Genomic DNA, 12,981 nt, shown 5'->3' with positions numbered 1-12,981 from the left:
TGCTAGACTGACAACATTTTTGATGATTGTGCAGTGTTGTTAGAGCCGACTAACATAATGATAATTGTGTACTGTTGTTAGATTGTGCATTGTTGCTAGAGTGACTAAATTTTAGATGATTGTGCAGTGTTGTTAGAGCCGACTAACATAAAGATAATTGTGTACTGTTGTTAGATTGTGCATTGTTGCTAGAGTGACTAAATTTCAGACGATTGTGCATTGTTGTTAGAGCCGACTACTATAATGATAATTATGCATTGTTGTTAGATTGTGCAGTGTTGTTACATGCGACTAACATTAAGGTATCTGTGGTGGAGTGACTAAACTGTAAACGATTGTGTCATACATATTTGTTCGATATTTCTGTCACAGGATCACCGGAATCGGAAGTGGTTGTGCTCGTGACGGATGTTGGGGATGCCGGAAAAGCAGGTTCCATCTATATATTTAATGTCTCTCAGATGAACCTGACACAGCTGGAGGTACCCAATATCAACAAGCCATTCGCCATAGATTATGATGTAACAACAGGCCACATCTACTGGACTGATGTCATGATGTATCATATTAGGAGGGCGACTAGTGCTGGCTTGGACGATGTGGTGGTTGCCTCTTTCAATTCGTGTAAGTACCTGGCAGGTGAGTGAGTGAATGAGTGAGTAAGTAAGTGAGTGAGTGAGTGAGGTCAATATAGACATTATCATTTTCTATCACAGCGTGCCAGCTTGAAGTTGGAGGAAAACCTGGAGTGGTGCAGGTTTTTCTTGGCTGGAATTGCCCAGAACAACTGTGTTGGACGTAATGGATCGTGTGGTCACTCTCGTGTGGTGACTGAATTACTTGTACCCTAACCTCGTTACTGGTTGTTCATAACATCACCCTCTGGATTGTCTGGTCTAGATTGGATTTGGAAAACTGCTCCAAACAAAAGTCAAACCTGCATCAGACATGAAGCAAGTTTGTACTGCAAGTACTCGAGTTAAGATTCACAGTGTACTTACTATGTGTGAAGCCCATTTCCGATGTCCCCCGCGGTGATATTGCTGGCATTTTGCTGAAAGCGCCGTAAAACTAAACTCACTCACTCATTTTCCCCCAACAGCGTCTCTACTTGGAGGCCTAACACTAGACGGCACCTCACGGAAACTGTTCTACACTGATGAAGGCAGTAAAATCATCGGCCGGATGGACATGGACAGTCTGGAGTCTACAGTGATAGTATACACAGACATGGAACAACCACGGGGGATCGTAGCAGATACAGTATATAAGTATGTCATCTAGAATTCATCGCCACGTTTGAGAGTGAGTGAGTGACTAAGTGAGTGACTGAATGAGTATGGTTTTACGCCGCTTTTAGCAATATTCGAGCAATATCACGGCAGGGGACATCAAAATGGGCTTGACACATTGTACTCATGTGGGGAATCGAACCGGGTCTTCGGCGTGACGAACCAACGGTTTTACCACTAGGCTACACCACCGCTCTTTAGAATTAATAGCTTGATACAGTGGATTGTCTGATCAGGCGCGTGGCTTAACTGACTGCATTTCATCGTAGCCCAACTTCATGGATTGATGCTCATAATGTCAGTCACTGGTTTGTCTGATCCAGACTCGTGTCATCGTACCCCAGTAGCGTAGATTGGTGCTCATGATGTCAGTCACTGGTTTTAGATCCAGACTCGTGTCATCGTACCCAGTAGCGTAGATTGGTGTTCATAATGTCAGTCATTGGTTTGTCTGATCCAGACTCGTGTCATCGTACCCCAGTAGCGTAGATTGATGCTCATGGTGTCAGTCACTGGTTTGTCTGATCCAGACTCGTGTCATCGTACCCCAGTAGCGTAGATTGATGCTCATAATGTCAGTCACTGGTTTGTCTGATCCAGACTCGTGTCATCGTACCCCAGTAGAATAGATTGATGCACATAATGTCAGTCACTGGTTTGTCTGATCCAGACTCGTGTCATCGTACCCCAGTAGCGTAGATTAGTGCTCATGGTGTCAGTCACGGGTTTGTCTGTTCGAGACTCGTGTCATCGTACCTCAGTAGCGTAGATTGATGCTCATGATGTCAGTCACTGGTTTGTCTGATCCAGACTCGTGTCATCGTACCCCAGTAGCGTAGGTTGATGCTCATGATATAAATCACCGGTCCAGGGCTATTTATTAGACCATCGTCACATAGCTGCAATATCGCCCGAGGAAGTTAAACAAGAATCACGAAAAACGCATACAGTTAGCATTACAAAAATACGGTGTGTGGGAACCTGGTCATATTTAACAATGTCTGCTTATATACAGAAACATCTACTGGACGGACCTGGGCAAGGAGGAAAAGATCGAGACATGTGACTATAGCGGTGGAAGTCGGAAGTCAGTTGTAAAATCAGGACTCTCTGTACCCAGTGGAATAGCTCTGGATGAGAAAGGTAGGTACCACTAATGTAAACAAACCAAGCGCATAATAACGCAAAAAATCAAGTTCAGTTTTAAAACACTGAAAGTCCTCGTAGTTGTCAAGTGGCGTCCTTATGGGCTACATATAATTTTGTCCACACAAGGAACAATGAGAAATACACTCAACAAGCAGCTAAATATGATATAGACTCAAGTAGTTTTACAGTGGCCGCTTCCCCTTCCTTGTCCACGACTCTCGTGATATAGCGTCAGTCTAGTTAGTATGCGCGTCGTGAAGAAGCTCTGGTGGCACAGCGATGCGAGTATAAGGGTTGCATTCCAGGATCCGCTTGTCATGAGTTCGAATCCTAAACATCCATTATGTTACATCGACGGGGTCACACAAAATATCACTACAAAGGTTATTTGGTCGGTTGTTCAACGCCGCACTCAGCCCAATTCCTGTTATATGGCAGCCGTCTGAAAATAATCGAGTCTTTTCAAGACAAGCCAATGATCAACATCATGAGCATCGATCTACGCAATTGGGATACGATAACATGTCAACCAAGACAGCGAGTCTGACCACCCGATCCCGTTGGTCACCTATTACGACAAGCATGGGTTGGTCAATCACCTTAGTCTGCGCGTCGTGTAGGAGCTCTGGTGGCACAGTGATGCAAGGCATGCTAGATGTGTGGAGTTGTGTTCCAGGATCCGCTTGTCGTGGGTTCGAATCCAAAATGTCCAAGTTACCACTACAAAGTAGATCACTCTCCCAAATCTAATCCAATGTTAAGGCCAGTCAACATAATTGGATCAGCTGGTTCGAATCCCAAATTATACAACCATCCCCGTGCCCATTCTACAATCAATATCACCTTCGACTCCACCAAACATTGGGGCACGGGTAACCCAGTTTTTGTCAAACTGGCACGCCCTCATAAAACTTGAATACTGTTTAAAGCGGCGTTAAACTCACTCCAACACTTATATAGCTGACGTATCTTTTAATAAATACATACTGTTCAATTCTGATACAATCCCAACTTCTTACCTACTATTCACCACTTCTTATTCCAGTCAGGACAATATGTTTTCGTCACGATATGGCTGCAATATTGCCGATGTGACGTTAAATGATAACTCACTCACTCACTCACTCACTCCAGCCAGGACAGCCGGTAGGGTAGCTGAGTGGTTAAAGCATTCGCTCGTCTGACCGAAACCCAGGTTTTGATTTCCCAAAGTCTATTGTGTTAAAATCTATTTCTTGTGTTTCCTAGGCTGATAGTTCTGGACTCTGCTAATAGCAGCATCAAATCATACTCACTCACTTTCTCAAATCCGGAATAGCAACTCCCCAGCAACGTTAGCTTGTAGCACATGGCGACATCGTAAGTGACTCTGTCATCTGCCCGATAGTTGCTCATAATATCAACCACGAGACCTGCTCGGCCACACGATTATTTACTGGCTGCAACCACAAATGCTGGTGACATATAACAAACAACACTACATAGTTCTCCGTTACCACCGTATTTCTGTCATCAACAGCTGGTCGACTGTTCTGGTGTGGCAATGGTTTCATAGACTCGGTTCTACTGGATGGTTCTGGGAGGAGGAACGTCGTTACTAATACACCAATGTTAGACGTTACCGTATTCAATGGACTACTCTACTACACGGCACTACAAGACAAGTAAGAATACTCAGTAACAACGTCCTGTGTAGCAAGGCGTGGAGACATCCATGGATGACGTCCTTACCCTCTCTCCTTTAGGGTTATCTTCTCTGATCATGTGGACAAGGCGTCCGATCGCGGATCGGAAGGTCTGGGGTTTGAATCTCATAACGGGATCGGAAATTGTATGTCCGCTGCACCTAACTCGTCAATACCTCTCGGTCATATGTACGGGTGTGATGTCATCTGTGAATGCATAATTATCGCAGTCATCTGTGATTATTATTGCAGTAATTAAGATTTTACTTTTATGTTCAGCTTTTAACTTCTGATCATGTACAATAATGCCAAATGTCTCGAGCAAGGGGCACACTGGTAAATGCCTTGGAAACCCAAAATGTCTAACTTGGAATTGCATGTACTGAGATCCAGGTATATACTGATGCAGTTAGCATATTGATTAACAATCTACGGTCACGATAACAGACCTTACCTAATTTTGAACACTTTCTGAAATTTGAGGTCAGTGAGGTCAGTAGGATTTCTGATTTTACTGTTTATTAGTACACAAGAGGCTGAAATTTGTTTTTACTTCGATATTCTAGCATTACCTTCCTCAATGTCTTTAAACTGGTTATTCAAGGCTGGCATCTTTATGTATATCATTAATATGTGAACATTTCCAGGAGCATCCATGTCGTGTCAGAGAACGGACAACACATGGCCCCACTGACGTCACAGCTCTTTCACAAACCTATCGGTGTTCACGTCTTCTCGCCGAACAACAACAAGTCAGGTACACATATCAAGCTGCAATTGTAAACTCGGGTCTTCAAATTTAGCTCGGATGTAATATGTTATGCATTTGGTAAATTGTTAACTGTCAACTCTTCTAGCATGCCTGTGAGAGCCTTTTGTTTACAATGTTTTACAACGTTTACACCGATGTGATGTCAACTTAGATGTCAAGAAATCATATGGTAATTTAAATGCATAACAAAACAGGCTGTTTGACTGAGCGTTTTATAAAATACTTACAACATCTATCCATGACTTCAGCTAAGGACATAATACCATGTCATACCCAAATGTCAGGTGTATGCCAGTTAGATAACGATAAGAAGGACTTTTTTCGGCAGCGCACGCAATTGGATTCGAAAGCTAAATGTTCCTTCAGTTTCGATTATTTTTCTGATGACACACAAAGTAAAAATAATAACCCTTAACTGTTCAGTCAGTACAATTGATATTCTGAATGTACGATATTTCCATCACGTAAACACTCGGCTTATAGTATCTGTATGATTGATGTGGTGATGGAGTAGTCTTATGGGTAAACGTCCATTCGTCACGCTGAAGCCTATTACAGGTGTCACCCGCCGTCATGTTGTTGAAATATTGCTAAAAGCGGTGTAAAACTCCCTCCCTCCCTCCTCCTCCTCTCCCTCACTCACTCACTCACTCACTCACTCACTCACTCACTCACTCACTCTCACTCACTCACTCCACTCACTCACTCACTCACTCACTCACTCACTCACTCACTCACTCACTCCTCACTCACTCACTCACTCACTCACTCACTCCTCACTCACTCACTCACTCACCCTCCCTCCCTCCCTCCTCCTCACTCACTCCACTCACTCACTCCTCACTCACTCACTCACTCCCCTCCCCACTCACTCACTCCCTCTCCCCACCACCTCACTCACTCACTCCTCCTCACTCACTCCTCACTCACTCTCACTCACTCACTCACTCACTCACTCACTCACTCACTCACTCACTCACTCACTCAGTATGATTGATACTGCTGTATGTCTTTGTTAGTGACCTGTCCGAGTGGCCAGTATGGAACCAGGTGCGAGACGTGCGGTCACTGTGAGAATCGCTTCTGTGAGAAGACCACTGGTGTTTGTCTCAGAGGTTGTGCCCCAGGCTACAGGATGCCTAAGTGCCGAGAAGGTGAGAGGAAATACGGTTATATTCTTACACCCACGCTGACATGTAAGGAGTGGATGTGCTTTACCGCCGCCTCTAACGCTATGAGAGATACATTAGGGCGTGTCAGCTTGATTCTGCAGGCCCGAAAACCTGGAAACATAGGCCAATCTAACTTGAAGTGGCAATGGGAACATTGGAGTGATGAAACTAAGAAGAGGACAGAGCACCTTAAATGACATCGATATATTGTGTACAACCATCCCCGTGCCCATTCTGTTTATCCCTCGAAGATGAGAGTCATGCATTCTGCAACTGCACCATATTTACGGAAATAAGAAAGAACTAATTCCAAAGAATAACGATGGACATTACATATCTGTTTATTCACTATTCAATTTTCGAAACTCCGAAACCATTAAAAAATTAAGCTAAATATATTTTCCATGTGTTTAAACAACGAGGAGAACTGTAAACTCTAACTTACTGTTGAATTGCTCTGAATGTTAAATGAATATGTACAATGGGTGGTATGGTCTTTTATACGAATAGTGAGTGAGTGAGTTAATATTTAACGTCACATCAGCAATATCTCAGCCATATCGTGACAAAAACAATTTATACAATAAAAAATGAAAATATTTTGAAGATTAAAACCTGTCGACGATTGACAGTAAAAATACTAGATAATCACAGGTATAATATAAAACTAGCGAACAAAGCTTAAACATTCCAATTTAAGAAGACAATACAGTATAAAACACGGGCTATAGATCGCCAACAACTGAAGGTAGATCACGAAACTAGGAACCATGGGGACTTACATTACTTTTGCTACCTGCATGGACCCTAGTTGGATTTACACCATCCCTTCGGCCGCTGGCGATGGTAGGGAGGTTTAGCCGAAATTTAAAATCACAAAAATACTACGATTAAAAGGATGGTGGAGCAAAATTGACGATGAAAGTTTTAGGGACTTACGTACCCTCTCAGGCTTTTATACGAATAAGCATACTCAATACTAAATCGGAGATTCGAATCCTCTTTCACATAGGGGACGCAACTCTATATGAAGGCTTTCCATCTGTGGAAATATACTTTGAAAGGAAATCATTCCACACTTCAACGCTGTTTCATTATCGGAAACCGTGAATAAGTTTCATTGCAAGAATCATTGCTAATGTCAACGATGATCAGTTCCAAATTACTTCAATCCGGAACTAATATAGACACAGCAATTGTGTCGCGGATAGATGCTCCTCGTTAATAAATAAATTCTCCCAAGAGAAATAACAAAGGAACAATCTCCCAACAGGAACTGACACGCTTTCATACTATGACTACAAGTATTGAAACTTGATATCAAACTAACATTGTTGATATAAACAGAATTCATTCCCCGTTAAGGTGTCATACTCCCAGCTTAGATCAAGTGTTCCACATGTAAATCAATAGTTTTCAAATCGTTCCTTACAGGTTGTAACGCTGGCACATTTGGAGTGAAGTGTCAGTCAACGTGTTTCAATTGCAAAAGAGGAAGTACTTGCGATCACGTGACCGGACGATGTCCTACTGGATGCATACCCGGATGGAGGGGAGACAACTGCACTTTAGGTAAGATTATTATCAGCACATGATACGGAAGGATTGGGTGCTTTAAATATATGTTTTGAAGTTATTCTACAAAGATTTTATGCAAGACGATATTTGGTCCTTTCTGCCGAATCTGGAATCGCTGATGTTTAAAAATAAATTAATGAATATAACAAAGATCAAGTTAACCAGAACACGTCCAGTCGTCACTGACTTTGCTGACACTTCTGTTCTTTCAGTTCGTTTGTTTGTTGTTTACCGCTGCACTCAGCAATATTCCAGCTATATGGCGGCAGGCTGTAAATAATCGAGTCTAGACCAGACAATCAAGTGATCAACAGCATGAGCATCGATCTACGTAATTGGGATACGATGACATGTGTCAACCAAGTCAGTGAGTTTGACCACCCGATCCCGTTAGTCGCCTCTTACGACAATCATGGGTTGCTAAAGACCAATTCTATCCCAGATTTTCTCGGATCTCCGTTCTATCAGAGAGCGTGCAGCTACTAGATAACTGTCAAAACTGCTTTCCTTCCAAATCAAACTGACACTTTGTCCTTTAACTGGCAGACAAATCAACACCAACTTCACTCATGAATAGACACGAGCGGCTTGTCGTGTATTTTCGAGTTAACACAGATTGAATCCCAGACTAATTTCTAAAAGAATACATGAATGAATTCAGAAGGAGCATGATTAATCAGTTGTTATTGTATTCAAATCAAGAATCGAAACCAACTAAAATGTCAAGATCTTGTATTCCAGACAGTTTGCAATGTTATAAAAATACATGACAGTCAATGCAAATAGAATGTTGGAAAATATACTGATCAGCTTATAAACATAAAAAAACAAGCAAGAGAACTTCTAGGTAAGTCTTAAATGTGAAATGAAAACTTAAGTCAAAACAGTTTTCTACTATTTGATTATGATACTTTATTAACAACAAATTAACAACAAATTTAACCATTAAAGGTTCATGTTAAAATAAATTATCAATATTCTCTTATCGGTGGTGGAAGCCCTGAAATCATTTGCTGATCGTATACTCAAAGGCAAAAGAAACGCAATTTTTTAAGGAATTCAGTCTGAGATATTTAGTATGAAATGAAAATTGCGAATTCATTTCCTGGGCTTAAACGATTAATTTTGTGAATTGTTCCATTAATATTGCCTCGTTTAAGGTTACTAGTCACTTTTAAAACATATCGCTAAAACACACCATGGTACCGAGAATTCGAAGTTTCACGGTGAAATGAACATGCACGTGCATTTGCTGACTGAAATGGCTATAAATTGGTGCAGATTGTTGGTCTCTGTCACTATTCGATAGCTGATGCCAAGATTACATGCATGTCAAAGGGATCAAGCTATTGGACTGAATGCAGGCCAAAGCGCAGATGACGTTGCCCGTACTTTTAACGTCCATGTTACGACCATTTATCGCCTTAAACTTCGTTATGCAACCACGCAGACCACAGCTGACCGTCCAAGAAGTGGTAGGCCAAACGTAACCACGCCCAGACAAGACCGGTTCATCTGTCGTCGACATCAGGCAGATTCATTTCTCTGTGCCAGTAAACAACCCAAAGGACCACTGGAGCTCACCAACAACCATTAGTGGCCGTACCGTACGACGTCGACTGAAGGCCAACAACATGAAATGTCGCCGCCCAGCTCGTCGGCCGATACTGACCCCACGTCACCGTCAGGTACGTCTTCAGTGGGCAACACAGCATCTGAACTAACGTCACTGACAGTGGAACCGTGTGATCTTCTCAGACGAGAGTCGATTTTGTCTTTCCCATGCTGACGGACGTGTCAGGATATGGCGAAGACGAGGTCAACGTTATGCTGATCAAGTGTGTGATGGAAAGGAACGCTTGGCGCAGCCCGAGTGTAATGGTATGGGCAGGTATTGGCTACAACCTGAGACTAGGGCCAGTTGTGTTTCAGAATATTGATCCTGGCAGTGGGAATGGTGTGAATGCTCAGCGGTACATTGATCAGGCTCTCCAACCCCATGTTGTGCCATCTTTCGCCCGACATCAGAACCACATTTACCAGCATGATAATGCGAGACCGCAAAGGTAACACAACAACATCTGCAACATCACAACATTGCTGTTCTGCCCTGGCCATCCATAGTCCCGACTTAAACCCAATTGAACATTTGTGGGACAAAACTCAAAGACGACTGAACCAAGTTCGTCCAAGGCCAACAAATGCTGCTAAACCTTGAGCAGCAGGGCTACAGACAGTTACCAACATTCCACTGAACTTTACCAACAATTTGGTGCATTCCATGTACAGGCGTTCACTGGAGGTAAATGCAAATGGCGGTCATACACGGAACTGACTTTTGTGACCTTGTGACCTTGATGCCTGATCCAAGTCTCCGTGAATATTACAACACTATCCGCACCTTTGTCAACCAATCGATCTTTGCAACTGTTAACATGCATGCATGTATCAGTTCCATATTGTCTTCTGAAATTGTTATAAACTATTTATTGGACTGCACTTGGGTTTTTTTGCCTTTCAGTATATAAACGATATGATTTTCTCAAAAACAAGGCAAATTATATGATTTCCCTTATTTGATAAATAGCTTTCGACGGTTATATATGACCAGTTGATACAACGATAGTATATCATGATCTAACCGCTACAGAGTGTCCGAACAACACGTATGGTGCATGTACGCCGTGTGGCCTGTGTGCCGAGGATGATCCCTGTAATATCGGAACAGGTCACTGCCCACGGGGATGCAAGTTTGGATGGACAGGACCCACGTGTAAAACAGGTAAAGGTATCAAATACATAAATCTATAATTGAGCGAAGCGCGATGGGGTAGCCTAGTGGTTAAAGCGTTTACTCGTCACGCCAAAGACCCTGGTTCGATTTCCCACATGGGTACTCCATGTGAAGGCCATTTCTGGTGTTCCCCGCCGTGATATTTGCTGGAATATTGCTAAAAACGACGTAAACTAAACTCTTGGTAGATATTTTAGCGTAGATCAGGAAAGACATCACTGCAAACTTGACTCAAGTGATTATCGTCAAAGATTAGCGTGAAAAATTCACAGAACCCGCTCAGCCTAACTTCAGTTAAGATAGAATTTCTAAATTGTCGCTTGACCAAATGGCACAACAAAACCAATCGATCGGTGTTTAAAAACACGAATGAAAGAAATACAATGAAAATAGACGTAAGCGTCTCCGTGGAAGCCCCAACCTTCCAAACCATTTTAATCTCCAACGGGTTTGGTACCCTTTGCTGGACATCAGTCGGTCTTCAAGTACGCAAGTAAACTTGTTCTGTCCTTCAGATGCCTTCAATGAAATATGTTAATTGCATAAATGTTATTACACAAATTATAGTGTATTTGTGTTTCATGGGTGTAAGATTTAAAGATGAATGACATTTACAGGTTGGTTGATATTTGGCGCCGCTGGTGCAGTAATACTCGTCATCGTTGCCGTCGTCATCGGTGGCGCTGTATACAATGTCAGGTACGCCAACAACTCGAATTTGAATCTCATATGAAAATATATTTTATACCAAATTATAAAACCAAATACTCTGCAGGAAATACAGAGGAAATGGGAACAGGCTTGTCTTTCTCATGGTGGAATCATCGGAGTATGCACATTGGTAGTCTCTAAATATACAAAGAAATTGTTAAGAGGGTCAACATGTGCCTCATTACGTTATTTTGCTGTTGGATTACGAGTGAAATAAGTTCCGAGAGAGCCCTACTGCCACGTTTTGGGAGGGAGACATTCTCAACTTCCGGGCAGACCACAAACAATCCGCCATCTTTTTGATACACCACAACTTAAGCCAAGATTCTCAGTTAAAACTCGCCATTCTCTAAACGCAGAGATGCCAAAATTTGACATAAATAACTGAGAGTTATCTGCTTGAATATCCCACTATAAACTGTATTCTCAGAAATTATTGAGCTATATGTTATTATTAATAGTAACGTACGAGTCCTAGATTTAATTTAATCAAAGTAGGAGACATTTTCTCTCACTATTATTTGTTGTCTACCATATGTATATATTTTATGTCATTATTATCTGTGATTTGTAACCATGACGAGTAGTTACAACGAACGGACAAATTCTCATTGATTTCTGGCAGTACTGTAACTTGTTAACTGTACCTGTGTGACGACTTTGCTGCAACATCGTTAGTTTCATGGAGCCAGGTGAACGTGGTCCCTGTGTTTCTCCTCATCTGTTCAGCATTAGATATGTAAAGACTATTTATACTGTATTGTTATGCTATTTACTAATATGGTTTGTGTGGTAACTTTTCAGAAAACTCAAACGGAGATACCAAAACTCGTATGTGGAATTTGCTGAGAGATGCAACCGACTGTACGAATTGTAGTGATAAAGGATCGACCCGGAATAGAGGACAGACAGGATCGCGATGTAACATATCTAGATCGACCACAAGTAAAGGATCGACCCGGAGTAGGGGACACACAGGATCGCGATGCAACAGATCTACAGTCTGTTTGCAGTGAAAACGTACCGATGAATTTCACTTTAAACAAAAAAGTAAATCACATAAAGTGAAATTAAGATTGCGAATCCTCATGATTGTACCTTGCCAATTGAACTTTTAAACCTCAGAATTTTATTCAACTTAGGATAAAAGTTGTTTAACAAACGTTTATAGTTTCAAATCGCTATTATTGGTTTGTATTACAAGGGGGTACGCGCAGTAGTTGGAATAGTGAAACAAATGCGCGTGCGGTCCATCATGAGCGTTAACTTAGACTACCGTAGAAACCAACCCTTCTTGTTCTCGGTGTTTCATTTAATATGCATACCCCCTTGTAATACACACCAATAATAGCGATTTGAAACTATGATCGTTTGTTAAACAACTTTTACCCTAAGTTGAATAACATTCTGAGGTTTAAAAGTTCAATTGGCAAGGTAAAATCATGAGGATCTTAATTTCACTTTATGTGATTTACTTTTTTGTTAGACGGACCGCACGTGCTTTTGTTTCACTATTCCAACTACTGCGCGTACCCCCTTGTAATACAAATCAATAATAGCGATTTGAAACTATTGAATAAAATTCTCAGATTTTAATGTTCAATTGGCAAGGTAGATGTATGAGGATTCGCAATCTTAATTTCACATTATTTGATTTACTTTTTTGTTTAAAGTGAAATTCATCGGTACGTTTTCACTGCAAACAGACTATAGATCGACCACAAATAGAGGATCGACCCAGAGAGATGTCACGCAGTTTGGCGAAGACACCCCTCTGAATTAGACTTTTCAAAGTGAATCTTTACAGGTTATTAGGATTTTTGTTTCG

General features: G+C 41.7%; 1 protein-coding gene across 1 annotated transcript; it reads left to right on the top strand.

Moving 5' to 3' along the window:
- Positions 1-5,904: 5,904 nt before the first annotated feature.
- On the top strand, positions 5,905-12,129 carry LOC124290284 (scavenger receptor class F member 1-like). Its single transcript, XM_046726995.1, has 5 exons — positions 5,905-6,052; positions 7,505-7,642; positions 10,299-10,430; positions 11,060-11,141; positions 11,958-12,129. The coding sequence occupies exons 1-5, from the start codon at positions 5,905-5,907 to the stop codon at positions 12,028-12,030; spliced, it is 573 nt and encodes a 190-aa protein (XP_046582951.1). The 3' UTR covers positions 12,031-12,129.
- Positions 12,130-12,981: the final 852 nt, after the last annotated feature.

The sequence above is a fragment of the Haliotis rubra genome, unplaced genomic scaffold (genome assembly GCF_003918875.1).
Source record: "Haliotis rubra isolate DU_JTF1 unplaced genomic scaffold, ASM391887v1 Scf460, whole genome shotgun sequence".
Classification (NCBI taxonomy): Eukaryota; Metazoa; Mollusca; class Gastropoda; order Lepetellida; family Haliotidae; genus Haliotis; species Haliotis rubra.
This window is presented reverse-complemented; position numbering and strand designations above follow the sequence as displayed.

Excerpts from the sequence above, each read along its gene's own strand:
- LOC124290284 (XM_046726995.1), top strand. The coding sequence starts at position 5,905 with ATGTCTTTGTTAGTGACCTGTCCGAGTGGCCAGTATGGAACCAGGTGC. Across the intron at positions 10,431-11,059 it reads AGGACCCACGTGTAAAACAG|GTTGGTTGATATTTGGCGCC; the intron begins GTAAAGGTATCA and ends TGACATTTACAG. Across the intron at positions 11,142-11,957 it reads GGCGCTGTATACAATGTCAG|AAAACTCAAACGGAGATACC; the intron begins GTACGCCAACAA and ends GTAACTTTTCAG.